This window comes from Sinohyriopsis cumingii, chromosome 11 (genome assembly GCF_028554795.1).
Source record: "Sinohyriopsis cumingii isolate HCF-2022 chromosome 11, ASM2855479v2, whole genome shotgun sequence".
Lineage (NCBI taxonomy): Eukaryota > Metazoa > Mollusca > Bivalvia > Unionida > Unionidae > Sinohyriopsis > Sinohyriopsis cumingii.
Window position 1 is genome coordinate 70,296,893 of NC_142971.1, and position 18,620 is coordinate 70,315,512.

The window sequence follows — 18,620 nt, forward strand, 5'->3', positions numbered from 1 at the left end:
CCCATTCTTACTGTAAGGATTCCCCACTTCATCCCTAGTCCCATTCTTACTGTAAGGATTCCCCGCTTCATCCCTAGTCCCATTCTTACTGCAAGGATTCCCCACTTCATCCCTAATCCCATTCTTACTGTAAGGATTCCCCACTTCATCCCTAGTCCCATTCTTACTGTAAGGATTCCCCATTTCATCCCTAGTCCCATTCTTACTGTAAGGATTCCCCGCTTTATCCCTAGTCCCATTCTTACTGTAAGGATTCCCCATTTCATCCCTAGACCCATTCTTACTGTAAGGATTCCCCACTTCATGACAGAGACTGACAGAAACCTCGTGGAGTTATGGTCTAAGTTTAACTGGGCCTTTACTCTAATGAGAGTTTACTGGCCATAGAAAGTATACTGAGTCATTGAAAGGTCACCAAGTTAACAGCTAATGCTACCCCGTAACAATATATATCTTTCTAATTTTGTACATGTGATTTCCTCACACACATCATCTGCAGGAAATGGAATCTAATTTCTTGACACACATTACACAGTCTCACCAACTGTTACTTGATCTCTTTAATGCACAATGTAATTTTCACACATTGACAAGACATCTGAAAATCTTTTCAAAAACTGAATCTTTTTTAAGATGACAGCATCCAATTCAAAGCAATTTGTTTCCTGCAATTTTACAGTGTTTCATAAAAATTATGTTATTCACCAAAAAGACACCGAACTAATTGATAATTAATAAAAGTGCCCTTCTTATCAAAGCAGCTGATTCCCTCAAGCACTTTAAGTGATTGATACGAGTACCTCATACATTAAACCTCCACTAAAAACCTGAAGGTACTCCATATGCTCTTGATATCTGGGTTTCCCACTTTATAAAAAGAAAAAACTTCCATGCCTTTTCCAAGTATTATTTCCAGATGAAATTTTGATCTTTTGGGAGTAAAACTAATTTTCATTATGGAATATTAACCTGTTACTATTTCATTGCTTTCATTTACAAGGATGCATCCCCAGCTCAAACTAAATATATATATAGGGGCCCTGCATTTAAAAGAGCATAATTCCAGCCTAATTCCTTAGTCACATCCGGCATAAAGAATATCTTTCTCTGTTGATTACCAGACACAAGACATCTTGTAGAGGAAGGAAAAATCTTTGCAGCGGTAGTTGGTAGGCATTAAAAAATTAAAATTGATTTTACTCCAAAAAACCGACCACTCTGGTGACCTAGTGGTTAGAGGGTCCGCATCGGATGCAGGAGGTGGTGGGTTTGATCCCTGGCCGAGTCATACCAAAGACATACAAAAATGATACAAACAACTGCCTCGCTTGGTGCTCAGCATTAACAGGTTAGTGTTATGACTGGTTGGCCTGGTGTCAGGATAATGTGTCTGGATGGGACATTATGCTACATGTCTGCGGCATGAAGCTCCAGTGCTAGATATCACTATAAACTGTCAAACTGCAGACATTGAAGCGATATGACTGAAAAATTGTTAAAGCTACATTAAAAATCAAAATCACAAACTCCAAAACACCTAGTTTGGTAATACAATACCAGCTATAATTATATTACAAATTTACCAGTTAGAAGGAGGCTAATGTAGAGAAAAGAAACATTTGCAAAAGAAAACAAATCCACTTATCTTTATAGTAAGAGTGTTCCCTACTGACAAGACGGCTTGATCATATGTTGTTCTATCATGATTGGACCTATGAGTAAATACTTTCTATCTGGTGCATGAAAAAATGAAGGTAAAAGGATGAAACGGTATAGAGAGAATGCAAGGAAGCTCTCATATCATCATTCAAAGATTAACGATTAATGTAGTCCTATGATGCAGAAACAAACCTAACTACATGGGATTTAATTCTCATGAAAACAAGATCCCTTTCTACAAGAAACTGATAAGCATTCTTCGCAGTGATGTCACTCAACCTGTAAATGGTGGCTGTCAAAATGTCCGAGGAACCCTTCAGCCAATTCTGACCTTTCCTTTTTTCAATGAAGCCAGATAGAATCTTAAAAGTCCTATCTGGGCAACAATAACCTATCTTGATAATACCCAGCACACACATGGTATACACCTGGAAACTCAGTAGAAAGAGGAACTACTTAAGGTAGCTGATTCTTACTCAGAATTACAGGTTGGCAATGAAGAAAATCCAAATTAATTTTACCACAGAACCATACAAAAATCAGGTCCACAAAGCAAGGAGATTAATGTTACCACTGAACCATAAAAAATCAGGTTCACTGACAAAGCTAGAATTTCACTTATTCTCTTCAATGACACGAAAGGTTCCATTTAGGCCTTAATGAACCATATGCAAATCTCTGCAGCTTGAAATACCTGATAAGATCATAAAGGTAAGGGTCCTACCCATCAGCAGAACTGCTAGAGAATTTTAGTGTTAGGAATGACTGCCCTATATCTTTCAAGTCTGCAAATGCATTTAAAGACTGACAGCTTGGACCAAGGTGTTTCCTACTGCACCATGTATTAAAGATTCTCCAAATGGTAGCATTAAATTGAAATGGATTGCTTCTATATCTGGGCAATGAGGCTGACATCCTTGTTGGAAAACTGGTATTGGCATATAGGTCATTAGCGATGAACCAAAGGTGAAGCTGGAGAATCTGTGGATTGTTGTACAATAGGTAACCACTGTGCTGCAACAGTAGATCCTTCGTCTGTGGTAATCTCCTGAGCTCATCTGCAAACATGTGAAGTAGATCACTGAACCATGACCCCTGGAGTCACAAGGAGTTATCAAAATGAGCCAAGTCATGGGGAACCTAAGTGGAGAGTATGCAGAATTAATTTGAAAGATGTAAGCCTACACAAGACCCCATATCAGAATGAAAGCATTCACCTCCAGGACTTCTTATCTATCATTGGACAGACATCAAGAGAGAGATTGTTGTTCAATCTTGTAGCAAATATGTTTACTATAGGCCTCCCCATAACAGAAAGTTTGTCTTTTCAACTAACTGGTGCAATGAGCATTATATGAAGACAATATAATCCCCATTGGACAGGCTATTCAAAAGGATGCTTTGTTTTACCTGGACGATGGCAGACTCCAAGTGTGATATGCAAAGAATCTGAGGATAAGATGAGGTTTCAGACTTCCAAACAAAGAGTACAAGCATGTGTATCTCTTTGACACTGAGGTAAGCTTCCACCTTTGTGTTGTCTGAAGCAGTCATTACATAACACCTTATGAGGTTACCTGGTTTCCTGAAAGGAAAGCCTTAGAATTCCCAGGTCCACAATTCTACCAGAGAGGTCATTATTCACCAAAGTTGAAAAGGATGGTGTCTCTTCCTCTTTGTCGAAATCGGCTGATGCTTTTACTTTATAGTCCTGAGAAGTGGTAGGAGGTTGTGGGCATTCTGAGGATGCCAAAAATCTATAAATATCCTCAACTGTGGCCTTGATGCTAAATTTACTCCATTACATGGTCAGATCTGAGTAAAGCTGATTTGCAGATCTAAACAGATAGATCTGTCACTACAATTGCCAAAAATCCTTGTTGGCCAGACTGTCTTATCTGATTAAAACCATGTATGTGCTTGGATAGTTGGATGGCTATTGCAGGTACCAGCCAGTTGAAAGCGCTTGGGTGGATGGAGAGATTTGTCACTGAAATCTCAGCCATAATAAGGTTATCTTGCAAATAGTGTAGTTCAATGAACAGATCTGTCACTAAGATCCCAATAACTCATATTTGGTTGAACCATTTCAAGAGAAAGGCCCCGATGCTCTGATGGCTGGTGATAGTGGATGACTAGTGATGGTGCAGATATATTATGAGTTGGATACAATGGATCCGGTACAAACCCCATGCATCCCAACTTACAGACCTGATGGCCATGCTCGTACATAGGAGAAGACTTACTCCCAACAGGCTGCCTAATATCGGGGGAACACTTCCCCAGTGAGTGAGAATTGCCAGCAATGAAGGTTGTCTTTGGATATACATGTTGTCTTTCTTGATTTATTCTGTCTTTCTTCCACTGATGCTTTATGGACTATTGCCAGCAATAAAGGTTGTCTTTGGATAAACATGTTGTCTTTCTCAACTTATTTTGTCTTTCTTCCACTGATGCTTTATGGACTATTGCTTTGAACTTAGTATTTCATACACTGAGTTGACATTTCTACTGAAATATTACAAGAAGATAAAACAAAGCATAAATTAGCAATCCAACTTGGTACTTACTCACTAATACTGTAGCCGATATTTTCTCTGACCACTTAGTACACATGCTGCATGTCATAAATGATATACACTTAGTAAATACAAAACAAGATTCATAGTTGACTCCCTTGTACTGAAATTGGCATTTCATGCAATTAGTTGATATTTCTGAAGTAACACAAGATGAGAAAACAGCGTAAATTAGTAATTATGTTACTAACTCACTAATATATCATCTCCGTTACTAAAGGAGCAATCCAAGTTTTTGATTATCACATTTTATGTATTTTAGCCTATTCTTTGAACATATGCATGTATACATGTAGTTGACATTTTTACTGAATTGATACATGAAGTGAAAACAAAGCATAAATTAGCAATGTAGCATGTAATTAATTCGATAAAACCATTTCTCCTACTAACAGAGCAAGCAAAAATAGTTCCATGCTACCTCAAAAATGAGAACATGGGGTCAACAATACCATGGTATAATTTGGTGTTGAACAGACTAAGTCCAAAAAGGTGCCAAAGTCACTCAGATTTGGCAGAAACTATTACAATAATGTATACAGAAGAATAATTGTCCCACACAATAAATCAAAAATGAACATTGGATGGTCCAATTTAAACACTAAAATAGTTTGGAATGTTGGACGTATAATGTACAATGTTATAAATAAAGCAACAAAGCTAAAACCTAACGACACAGTGCAGCAGCAAGGGGAGGTAATAGGCAAGATTTATTGTCTTTTGTCTATGTGAGATTGACTTAAAAAATGATTTTCATCTTTTAGTAGGGCTGGATTTGCAAGATAGCAGGGTAATATTCCTAACATAATGTAATTGGGGGACATTTGAAGGAGAAATGCCTGTCTCTAATAACTGACATTTATTTGCTAATGTAAATACCTGTAATGACCATGTCCATTCCAACTTCAAGAATTACACAGTCTGAAAATACCTGTAATGACCATATTATTCTAATTTCAAGAATTACCCAACGTAAAAAATAATGCTTTGTTTGGAGAGGAAAACTAATTTCAATCTCACCTGAAGTAAAGGATTGTTCCAATGTCATTTTGGAATCGAAGAAACAATTCCAATTCATCTGTGGATATCTTAACAGCACCTGCTTTACTCAAGTCTTCTACAAGGCTACGGGGAATCACCTAAAACAAACACAAATAAAACAATATAATTTAGAGAGATACAATGTTTTTACCTTTGTTAAAGTGATAAATAAGATACAAAATGGTTTCACATATGCAAATGAAAATCATGACAACAAACATATACCAAGTAAGAAATTATCTGTAAAGATTTTCATCTGTATATGTGACAACTACAAAATAAATATTGAGGTGTAACTATTTTATATTGTTTTCGTTTGTATAATGACTTCATACAAATTTATTAAACTGCGAATATATGTCTTTTATACAATACACTTAATAAACTGCATTGATGTTACATGATCATGAATAAAAACTAAGTTTAGGACTTCAAGTGTTAAAATTTCTCAATATTAAACATACATTAAAAATTGTTTCTTACCTTCCCGGATACAGATTACATATGCTTTAACATTGGCGTTTCAATTCCCCAGCCAAATTATAAGTGGAACTGTACAGGGCTGAATCAACCAAATCCTGTAGCACAACATTCCAGACTATCTATTTATGAAGTTGGACAAGTAAACTTTTTCAAGCCACTAGTCCAGGACAAGTGCTTTTCTCCTATGTATAAACAACCCTGGCAAGTGCTAATTGTTAGAACCAAATCAATTTATCTACCTTTATCTGGTCATTCATGCCCTCTGGGCATACTGAATGGTTTCTTTTATTTCAATTTATTCATTCACATCGTGTCATATCAATAGTCGTTAACAACTGTCACATGTGTGCAAGTTTTTTTCCTGCTTTACTGCATATGGAACTAAGGGACCAAATTATCAATCAAACAAATTCTAAAAGCAAAGCAAATTTGATATGTTCAATTAGATTAGCAGTCTTTTAAATGACTTGATACTACTGTGTTTACTTATTCCAGACATTCATTGAAAAATTACTCAACCCAGATACTCATGGACAGATTACTCATACACACATGGAAACATTACTCAATCCAGATACTCATGGACATATTACTCAATCCAGACACTCATGGAAACATTACTCAATCCAGATACTCATGGACAGATTACTCAATCCAGACACTCATGGAAACATTACTCAATCCAGATACTCATGGACAGATTACTCAATCCAGATACTCATGGACAGATTACTCTATCCAGACACTCATGGACATATTACTCAATCCAGATACTCATGGACAGATTACTCAATCCAGATGCTATACCAATATAAACTGTTTATTTCCAACACTATCACAAGAACAAGTATATAAACATTTGCAAAATAAATTGGGTATATTTTGCAGCTATAATGATCTTAAAAGCACAGCCACCTCTAAAATATAAATAATCCTTGATGTATGTGAAAAACGCAGCTGTATAGCAAATTATGTTTCTCTTACAATTCTTAAGTGATCTGTAAGCATGCTACCAACTGAATTCAGCCCTAATAAAATATGAAAATACATGTATATCCTTTCTGCCTATACCAAACAGACAAAAGGGCAGTAACTCTTACCCACTACCTCCCATTGTCATTGTTTGGTGTTATGAGTTTTAAGCTGAGCAAACCAGTAATGAGAATGTTCACATTGCAGGTTTTCCGGTACGGTCTTGAAGTCATGTGACAAGTAAGTACTCCCGGTCAAACATAATTTACAACAAAATTTGATTTCTCCTTTCAATACATTCTCCAATAACTTTAACAACAGAATATGTAACGTGTGGAGGAAATACATAGCATCTGACCTATAGTATGGATATCCTTCTAGGGAAGAACGTTTGAATTCCCCATGTGAATGATAACCAGCATCTAACCTATAGTTTGGATATCCTTCTAGGGAAGAACATTTGAATTCCCCATGTGAATGATAACAAGCATCTGACCTATAGTTTGGATATCCTTCTAGGGAAGAACGTTTGGATTCCCCATGTAAATGATAACAAGCATTTGACCTATAGTTTGGATATCCTTCTAGGGAAGAATGTTTGGATTCCCCACGTGAATGATAACCAGCATCTGACCTATAATTTGGATATCCTTCTAGGGAAGAACGTTTGGATTCCCCATGTGAATGATAACCAGCATTTGACCTATAGTTTGGATATCCTTCTAGGGAAGAATGTTTGGATTCCCCACGTGAATGATAACCCATTTTCTTGCTTCGAACAATACAGCCTATGTCGACATGATCCATGACTGCTCTATCAGATTAGGAAAATTAAGTCTTCATAACATTAAACTTAAATGGTGAATTTAGTAAAGCTAAGAGGAAGTGCTAGTTTAACTAGGTCTGGTGGTCATCTGGGCTGCATCCACAGGACCAACAATATTCAGATTATGTCTCTGTTAAAGTCTTGAGATACATACTCAAGCAAGTTGAATCTGCATGCCAGCCAAAAACTTCTATGATGTACTGGATAAAAAATTTGCATGTGAATGTGAGGCAAGCTGATATTGCTGTAATTTCATGAGCTGAAAAAATCCTCATCAGTTGGTTTTGATACTTTGATGTCAGAGTAAGCAGAGAATATAACCTAATTACGCCACAAGGACAGGGTTCGAGAGGCAATATCCTCTCCTGCCTCCACACATAGAGTCTCGTGCAGTTACCATGACCTGTGTCTGTGTGTTTCAAGTGGTGCTCAAGGGCATGGACAGGATCTTGCATGGCTGGTGCTCTAGATATATATATATATATATATATATATATATATATATATATATATATATATATATATATATATAGATGACATATCTCTATGACTGCCCAATTACGGCAACTGTTTCTTTGCCACAAAGCATAGTTGTGTCATGAGCATCATTGAACCATCCAAAGTGAACTGTAGATAGCTTGGGTCAACTGAAAAGGCATTTAATTTGCTCACCCAATAAGTTTAACACCTATCAGGACATATGTATCATATGATATCAGCTTTATGAGGTTCTGGCTACTGGCTTGAACGTTTCCAAGCAGAGCCATGTTCAGACGCAGGACAGATTCCAATTTGGAAATAGCATGAGGGACTTTAATCTGTTCAAATCAAAATTGATTAATATGCCTGACAAATCTTTATCATTACCAACATCTGTGTTAAAGTGCCTGATTGTGTTAGATATCATGGAGAAGTAGCCTTTGATGGTAACTGGTGCCAAATTGTTTTTCTTGTAGACCAAGAAAATAATGTTGGCCTGTTTAGGGATCCAGGCACTCAAAGAGATATTATTGACTCTACACCAGTCCTTGAACAAAACAAGCCACTTTCCTTCATAGCCATCATAGTGGAGGGCTTTCTTGCTGCTTGAAATTCTCTACACAATCAAAGGTCTGATTTGATTCTCTCACAAAGATGTCATGATATGAGTCAAGAATGAAAAACATACTGAGTAACCGAAAGCACTTCATGAATTCTCTCTAAAATCTACATCCTGCTGGAAACAGACTCTATGTCTGACAATCCTGTAGATCAGAGAGATGAATAATACTCAGATTGGTCATCAAATCCATAAAATGCTGGGATGGTGAAGGACAGATTTTTCACAATTCACTAAAAACTGAGATTCAAAAGAGATTAACATACATTCTTGTTGGACATCATCCTGATGCACTTCCATTGCCACCGGGAATATTGACTATAAAAGGGTGATAATGCAATGGGAATACAAAATTCTGGTGAAGTCCCTGGAACGAATATTCAGACAAAAAGGAAGGAATTGAAATATGGACACTATGACGAGGTAAGTAAACAAGAAACATTTACGATGTTAGGTGAACATGGACGGGAAAGTAGGCATCTTTGAGACTGAGACTTCATGCATACTCATCCATTTGGATGGACAGTCAGATGGACCTCATCGTCTCTATTTTGAATTTCAGAAGAAGAATGAATTCGTTCAGGTATATCAAGTTTATGATTTGCCTCTTTGTGATAAGGACTAAAAATGACCAAAACTTGAAAACTGTTGCTTTGTACAATCTCCATTTGCTGACAAGGGACTATCTCCTGTTAAGGAATATGAGCCTTTACTTGACCTGAGGGACATCCCTTAGAATGAGTAGATGAAGAAAGAAGAGGGAGTTGGGTAAACAAAATCTGAAGCTCCTCCAAAGTGGCTGGGGTCACCCATTCTGTTTGTGGTATTTATTTACCCAACATGATCAATACTGCAGGGATCATAGCTAGGCTGTCTATGGGCAGTATTGGTGTTAAGTCAGCATTGGGAAGCGGAAGGTGTGAGGTTAGAGAAATCTAGTTTATAACCTCCCATGTAAGATAGCCACCCAAACTGATTCCAGACCTGTTTACCCATATATTTTCTTGTCAGTATTTTAAGCAATGACAGTCAGTATTTTAAGATGGCAGTCAGTATTTTCATTCAGTGTCTCTAACATCACAACACAGCACACGTCACCTGTGAAACTGCTCACAAATAGTAGACACTATCAATACACTATAATTACCATTATTTACTATTGCACAACATGCAGACTATATAATATTCTATAAATAAGTCTTAGTTTGTAAAGACGCTGGTATTCAGGCAATTCTGTGTATCAAGGCAAAATCGTCAGAAATTAAACACCACTGACTTTAATGAAGGCTTTAGTTAGTCTATGGGTTTTTAATGGCTATATAATAGGCACTCTTTATCCTATCCAGCTGGTCATCTGTCAACTCTTTGGTAAAATTCTTTGCTTTTGATTTCAGGACCAATAAAGCCTCAATGGTCTGATTAGCTAGTGAGGATCTCTGATCAGTAACATTTTTCCTAACACAGCTGAAAATGCGTTCACAAGCAGCACTGCTATGAGGCACAGTGAGTAAGCTCAGCATGACATCACACAAAGACTGGAGATCAGGTTCCTTGGCAGAAACAGCAATCCAAAATTCATCAATTCTGTTTTTCAAACACATTGAGATGTCCATTGATTGGTACCGGCAAAACTGCTCTATGATGGTATCAGCAGTTACACTTGGTGGTAACAAGCATGGAAATCTTTTCAGAAAGTAATGTAAATTTATTGATTTTGCTGTTACTTGATTCCTAGGATCCACAACACAAATGTGTTGAAGCAGGGGGTCTTGTAGTGGCAGCTTCACCAAAAGATAGGCACAGATTGCTTCAAAGTAAGCCCTCACCGAGGAATAAAAGTCTGTTATTCTGCTCTTTCGCAGATGATTTTCTTCTGCTTTGCCCAGGAAATCTCTTGCTTCTCCTCCAATTAAAAGGTCTTCATCATCCTTTTGTTTCTGTCGATCTTTGAAACGGACCTCCTCCACAGTATGATTCAAAATAGCATCTGGCTTAATAAAACGGCTGTATAGATCAGTTAAGAGATTACACAGCAATGGCCGCACCTCATGGATCATGGGGTCCTCTGCTTGTAATTTCAAAAGGACTTTTTCAAATGCCTTGATGGTATAGCTGAGAAATAAACAATACAGCCTGTTTGTCGGAGAACGAACGAACTGGAAAATAACATCAACCTTCTGTGCAGAGTAGCCCCTCTCTTCAGATTTTCCTGGTTTTTTCTTCTTCTGTTCTTCATGGAAGAAATGCTTCAATGGATCCCAATTTTCAAGCAGTCTTGCAAGGCATCTGAAAAACAAGAAGGCAAAAAATTTGAGAAACTGCATAAATCAATATATTTATAAATTTATTCTGACCAGAAATTGACATTAAGGGCATTGACTATATAGTAGATTAACTATTTAAACAATGTACATGTAGCTGAAACATGGAAATGATTATTACAGTGTAAATGAATTGATGGCATATAACTAATGAAACTACAAAGATTCTGATCAGGAAGTCAACAAATCGGAACCTTTCATTACATTCAAAACCTCAACGACAGTTTGCTAACAAATATTATTGTGAATAGTAATCCATCAGTGTCATACCTTCCAATGCTCAGCCATCTGGTTCTTCCATGCTTGAGCATCTTTTTTTGTTCGACGTCATATAGTCCCTGAAGTTCTTTCAGATTTGACTGCCGGACAGTACTTTTTTTAAAGAAGTAAAAGATGTCTACCAGGACTTCATCAACTGGTGGCAGGCACTCTGCACCTCTTTTTGCTGCAAGATGAACTAGGTGAAGGGTGCAGGCAGACAAGAAGACTTCAGGCTGTTCCTTCTCCACAAAGGATAAAACTCCTTTCTTCTTCCCAGTCATTACATTGGCATTGTCAGATCCAAATGAGATGCAATTCTTCCATGGAATCCCACGGATGAAAAGCTCTTTGTGCACAAGATCAAAGATCTTTTCACCTGAAAAAGACATATACATAAACAATCAGAATGCAAATGGTGGAAAAGATAATAAAGAAAAATAACTTTAAAGAAATTTTGACACTTAATATTCTCAAAATCAATACAGAGAAGAATGATGAAATTGTTTTGAACAGAAATAACGAAATACCATATCAAGGGAACAAAATACTAATGTTGTAAAATGAAGCACATAAAGCCTATACCTTGTAACAAAATGTTCAGTCCGATCTTTAGTTTTATAGATAATGATTTAAAGAAACTAGCAAGACAACCTATCATTATCAATAATCCCGATCTGAGCAGGTGTCCTTTGAAAGGCATCACCATCTCCTCCCTGAAAAGTAGTTTTAAAAACATGTAACTAAAAAATTTCTCACCAGTAGCAGAACCTTCACATACAGGTAGTGCCAACAGCTCTGAGCTGACCTGTCCTAATTCTGACTGCTTGGTTCGAACCACAAGAGGAAACTGTGTCTTGTCACCTTCATTGCTTCCATCAGTGGCAATGCTGAATGGGAACTTTATCATGCGTGCAGTTAGGTCACTCATCTGAATTGTTGACATTTCCTTTATAACAGCAGTTGCTTTGTTGCGACAGCACCTCATTCCTAAAGAACGCCAGCAATAACATTACAAAATGGAAACCACTGGCAGAAAGTTTATATTATGAAGCCTATTATTTACCAAAAAAACCAAAGCATTTCAGATATTATTCTAATATCTGCAAACTAATTAACTAAGGACAGAGTATAGCTAAGATACATACAACTGTAATAACGTGCATAACCTGAATTTTTTAATATATTTAACATTTACACCGAGATCATTGCATTTAGTATCTACATCTATGAAATTCTATCCTATTTTGATAATTTTTTTATAGTCAATACTATTTATGGAAATATTTAATGTTTAAACAAGTTTAGCAGCTTTCATGCATCTAGCAAACACAGCAGTATGGGGGGGGGGGGGCGGCGATTCTTTGACCTTAAACTGTGATTGTTTAGTTTCCGTTTTAATTTTTATTTTAAAAAACTATTTTTAAAAAAACAAGTTTGGATCTGATATGAAAGGAAAAAGAACCCACATCGGTCTAAGGACAATGTGTCAATCTGAAGTTATAAGATTAAGAGTGTGCATCTGTGTTTGTGTGTGTGTGAGAGAGAGAGAGAGAGAGAGAGAGAGAGAGAGAGATTGTTTCTAAGTACCTTGTGCAATTCTGGAATCTGGGAACATATTTTTCATTGCTTCCGTTAACTTGTCGGCTGTGCTCAATGACAAATTCATATTTACGATAATCTCACATAAAATCGCCTCAGCACGGGTTATTTGCTTTTGAAATATGTGTTGATCACTGACTTCCTTTCCCTTCATCATCGACAGAATATTTCTATTTCCCTTCACTAATGATGCCAATTTCGCATGATTTTCGGATTCCACATGCCGTGAACAGTCATTCCTTCCACCATGTGCGCAGGAAAAATCAACGTTGCAAACAGTGCAAAGCACAAAATGTTCTCCTTTGGACGATGGTTTCAGGCATGGCCACAGAGTATGATAAACTGGAAGAAAATGCTGTTTTCTATGTTTCGACTTTGCATTTTCATCATCAGAATCCTGCTGAAACTTTCTTGTCGGCGGCATTTTCTTTGTTTAAATAACCGGATGTTGAGAATGTTAAAATCAGTGATGTGGCGCAAATTGCGGACACGGACACGGACCAAAGAGACGAGACAACGAAACGAACCGGAATTTAAAAAAACGTAAAAAATAATTTAAAAAAATAAAAAAAATAAATGCAACCTCAAATCGTATTTTCAGATCAATGACCGTAGGACCGTACGGATGGGCCTTATTCCGTACAAATACGGTAAAATACGGATGGGTAAACAGGTCTGTGATTCGGTTGATAACTGCTGGAATAAGGTTGGAAACTGAATGAATTTTGGGGCATTAATGATCTGTTCTGCATGGTTCACCTATCATCTCTCTATGTGGCTGGGACGGTGGGTTCCTAAATGAGGATTCAGGTGGAATGGCCAGTTGGAGGAACAGTTCCCAAGCTGCATGCTGTCAGACTTATTCAAATTTGCCCCCAAACAACAATGGTGAGCAAAACTGAGTCATTGTTAAAACCAGGGCAGGATGCAGTTTTAGTCATGTGGAGCAAACACACACATGACGTATCAGACGTATCATATTATTATTGGCAGAGGCAGCATCCACATTAGGTATGGAGAGCTGCTTTGTTAATGACCTGAGCAATATGGGTCATCAACTCACATGTTAGGTTGCCATTTTTTCTGCCAGTTGGAAAATTGATAATGAGAATAGATCCAGCATTGAAGACCATGATGTCACAACAATTTTTCTAACTGACTTTTCTTCTTTTAGTTGGCTAGATTCAGGAGATAATAGGCTTATATTCCTAATATTAATTTGGTTGGGGAATTTATTCAAAGGAGAAACAAATATTTCCAGCTAGAAATTCTTCCATTACTCCACAGAAGTGCCCCACTTCACCTGAGCTTTCTAGTAGCCAACCGCAGCATGCAAATGTGCTTTATGAAACTTCAAACAAAATATCACTAACTTAAAAGAGACTATAAAATCATCCAAGCTGATTTTTGAGGATCGAACAGATTACATACAAAATAGATGGGGAAAGCAATTGTCAGTTTCAAAATTGTACACAAAGTACTGTGCATCACACCAAGTTTTAAGCCTGAGCTAAACAAATATTAATACAGCAACAAACTTTATTCAAATCAAGAAAACTGCATATTGGATGAAAATGATTTAAGTGCATTTATCTTGTATGATTCAAACCTCACAAAACAAAAGATGAAGTAAATATTGTAAGCAACCCCACAAATAAACTAAAGCTTCATAGATCATAAAACATACATATTTGTTGTAAGCAGCCCCAAAAATAAACTAATGCTTCAAAGATAAAAAAACATGCCCAACTATTGTAAGCAAACACAAATGAGCTAAAATCGCTTTGATCAAAAACCATGTGTATATACTATAAACAAACACAATTGAACTAAAGCCTCTTGGCTCATAAACTTCTGGATCCAAACACATCTGTATGGTTGCACTCAAGATTTGTTCATTAATAGCTGATGGAAATGAGAGAATACAACTCCAATGTTTGTACTGGTAAGTAAATGTGTTATTTGTCAATGTCCCAGGACATTATATGACAGTTTTCAATGTACAGACAGAAAAAGAATGACAAAGTCAGAAATATGTGTTTTTCATTAGAACTTGTGACCTTTTTAACATATTACTGGAAAAGCTAAAGAATAATACACATATAAAAAGGCAAAATCAGAACTTGTCTACAGTGTGTAATTAGTAACACCAAATAATGCTGATTTAAAATGTGTGTCAAGCTGTACCTTGATTCCAGCAGCCTTGAGCTTCATCAGCTCTTGTTCAAGAGGGAGCCAACGTGCAGGTATTTGTTCCCCCCAGTATGGCTGCTGTGATGCCACCTCAACAATTTTCCTCTTCAAATCCTGCAATTTGCTGTCTACAATAGTGTTGTCAATGGCAAAGTCCTCATCAACTAAGTGAAACCTGGTAGGTTTGTCTTTTAGATAAGTGCGTATCTTTCTGAAGTATTTCTCACAGATCTCATGACGACTGATCTATAAATATAGGAAGATGAGTAAGGCTCCACATCATAGCTATGTAATTTGCATACGGTATGCTTCTTAAAGACAATAATTGTCCATATTTTCCTCAATGATTACACTACTTTAACAAAGGATCTCATCTGAATTAGGTACTGTTGAAAGACAGTTAATAATTCCTTTTATTTCGGTGTACAATTAATGGGTGTCATTTGGGCTGGATATTATACATCATGGCCTTTTGTCAGCTGACACCTACCAAAAGCTTGCTAGCTCCGCTTGGTCATTTTCACTTTATCGATATTACAATTAAATTATAAAAAATAAAATTAACCAAACTATGATTACCTTTCATATATTTCGTAAGTTTCTTAAGCTAGTATTGCTAACACATTTTTTGAGCACATGGGAGGAACCATTTTGAAAAGGTGTAAGATTTAATAGTGTAGGATTTAGGCAATTACATGTAAAGATATTACACAGATTGAAGTAAAATAAAGTCACAGTATATTAGAGTAGCATAAAGGGATGACAATATCCTCTTCAATGGGCACGTTGCAAAAGCAAGCAACTGCACCATAATACATGTCGCTCTTTGAGAAGTACATAACAATTGCAGGGCAGAACCTAAGGCATGTTAGAAGCGTGGACTGATTTCTCTTTAAATTTTAAAAACTAATTTGAATCTTTCTTATTGTTTTGTTTGGACTACCTGTATATGATTAACCAGTGTGTATGTATGCTAATTTTACAGGATGATTTTACTCGTAGTACAATAGTGTCATGACTTTGTAAACATGATCATTAACAACTAGATTGGTATCATTGCATAGACACGTCTGCCAGACTTCCAAATGCATACAATGGGATACTTGAATTATCAGTATAGATGGATCAACACTGAGGGCTTTACATTGGACAATGAATACAGACAATTCGGCCAGCCTTCCAAATACATACAATGGGACATTTGATTATCAGTACAGATGACTGAACACTGAGGACTTTACACTGGAAAACTAAATGCATGCTAAACTGTGACGACATTAACGTCATCTTCTAGTCAGCAAAAACTATTCAGAACTATTGCAGTTCAAGAAAATTAATAATGCTAGGAAGCAAACAAAATATCTTTTTCTCCTCTCTTCAAACTCTGATGAAATGTTCTTCAACTCTAAATCATACCTTTTCTGCATTTGTATCCATAATCATTTCTCCTGTAGGTTTCTCAGTTGATGAAACAGCCATCCCACCTGTTTCTGATGTCTTCTTCCTCCTTGGCAACAATCTTGATTTCTTTTTCTTGAGATGATCTTCAGCAGGGAGGGCATGGGCACCTGCAAAAAGAATTGTTTATGTGGCACATTGTTTAAATCTATCAGAATTGAATCTAAAACAATTTTTAAAATGTTTTTGAGTTGTTGGAGCAGCAATCAACTGCCTGTTTCTCAAGATAAGTTTCAACTGGGATGGCATCGGCATCTGTGAATGGAATTGTTAATGCTGGAGTCAAGTTTCATGACTCTAACAGATCTGAACTCTGAGCACAGATTTTATCACTATATACAAATTTTGATGTTGCATATTAACCACTACTGTTTGAATGCCTGTAACTTTAGCTGTCTTAACACCTTTTCTTTGATGCTGCCATGGGTTTAAACACCACAATTTTCACATTAAGACTGAAATATTCAATGGAATTTTACATTAAATTCTTATGCTCTATTTAAGGCAAGGAAATTCTAATGGAATCATTTGCTGTTCAAACATTATATCAGTATTCACAATCAAAATTTTCACTTCAAGCTTATTTTCATTCGGGAATGTGTGTGTGTGTGTGATTTTGGATTTTGAATGTAGCTTAACAATTTGTCAGTCATATCACTTCGATGTCTGCAATGTGGCAGTTTATAGTGATGACTAGTACTAGGGCATCGTACCGCAGACATATAGCATGATGCCCCACCAGGTCACATTATCCTGATACCAAGCCGACCAGTCCTAACACAAAATCCTTAGTGCTGAGCAATTAGTGAGGCAGCTGTTAATACCATTTTTATAAGTCATTGGTATGACTTGGCCGGTGTTCGAACCCACTACCTCCTGCATCCGAGGTGGAAATTTTAAAATAATGCTTCAATATCCATTGCTGTTATGTATTAAAATTCCATCTTTAGGTCACAATTCAGGATCTGATGCAAAATTCTGACCTTCAGCATTGTCCTATCCTACAATAATACATATGAATCCTGTCCATCCATTACGGGTAAAATCAATCATCAATATAACAGAATAAGAAAAACTTTGCCACATACATGTATCAATATAGGAGGGAACGAATCAATACACAACTTATATTTACCATAAAGTATATACAAATAACCTTAACATATAGGGATACACACGTGTCAAAACCTTCCTCCCCATATCCTGCCTTGCCAATTCCATGTTATTTGCTTTCATCCCATCCACATCTTCAAGCTGATAAAAAAGACTTTCAGAACCTGTTCTGCATGTTAATTTAATTTCTTTAACCAATCATTTTATATACACTTGTAAATTTCTCTGTTGCTTCATGTCATGTCGATTTCAATTAAATTTGAAGGCCTAAACATCCAGTGATTAAGGTACTGAAATTTGCTTTATTTAGATTTGATTGTTGGTTAGTGTTTTATTCCAGTGCTGGGAAGATATTAACAACCAATCAGAAATGAATGTATCATATTCGTTATATGACAAATCAGACGTGTAAGAATCCAAACTGAATTCAAGTAGTTGCAAAGCAACAAAGACGTTTTACATTAGTAATGCACTTGTATCGTAGATTGGAGAAAATTGGGAATGTTTGTTTTGCATTGATATTCTTGCTCAGTGATGGAATATGACAAGAGGACAAAAAAAATAACACAGAACCAGCCAGGGAAAAAGTTTCTAACTGCATCAGTGACTTTATACCAAAAAGGTGGAATGGGCATGGAGTTGTCAAGAGATTTTCTCACTCACAGAAACTAATTCCAGTGCAGAATAGCAGCTGTTTTACATTTGTAGGAAACACAGTACATGGGCTTCTGTTGTTAGTCATTTCCATTCCTGCAACCATCATGTTCTAGATAACATTTTCCCTGCACAAGGGAATTATTTTTTCTGTTTTTACTTAACATCAGAATGTCTTCCAAATTTAACTGATGACATAAAATTGATAATACAATGTTTTAATGTATTCATTCTGTGCAGAGGAAAGGGCATGGTGACCAAGATGAAATGGCTCAAGATGAGGCCAAATAAAATAATGTGTGTTTCCAGTAGAGCTGTGAATGGGTATCCAGCCATTAATAATAACCTGGGTAATTAAATCA

At 36.6% G+C, this 18,620-nt stretch overlaps 2 protein-coding genes across 2 annotated transcripts in view; both read right to left on the reverse strand.

The window, feature by feature from the left end:
- LOC149788670 (uncharacterized) overlaps positions 1 to 16,635 on the reverse strand; it is a 57,907-nt gene extending 41,272 nt beyond the window's left edge. The window contains exons 1-3 of the mRNA XM_089974746.1: positions 16,450 to 16,635; positions 15,028 to 15,279; positions 5,259 to 5,377 (exon numbers count right to left, since the gene is read on the reverse strand). Of these exons, the coding sequence (XP_089830872.1) occupies positions 5,259 to 5,377; positions 15,028 to 15,279; positions 16,450 to 16,512 (434 nt within the window). The 5' untranslated portion in view covers positions 16,513 to 16,635. The remainder of the gene's footprint in view (positions 1 to 5,258; positions 5,378 to 15,027; positions 15,280 to 16,449) is intronic.
- Positions 9,238 to 11,542, reverse strand: LOC149788671 (uncharacterized). Its single transcript, XM_089974745.1, has 2 exons — positions 11,251 to 11,542; positions 9,238 to 10,945 (listed from the first exon to the last, which is right to left on the reverse strand). The coding sequence occupies exons 1-2, from the start codon at positions 11,520 to 11,522 to the stop codon at positions 9,958 to 9,960; spliced, it is 1,260 nt and encodes a 419-aa protein (XP_089830871.1). The 5' UTR covers positions 11,523 to 11,542; the 3' UTR covers positions 9,238 to 9,957.
- Positions 16,636 to 18,620: the final 1,985 nt, after the last annotated feature.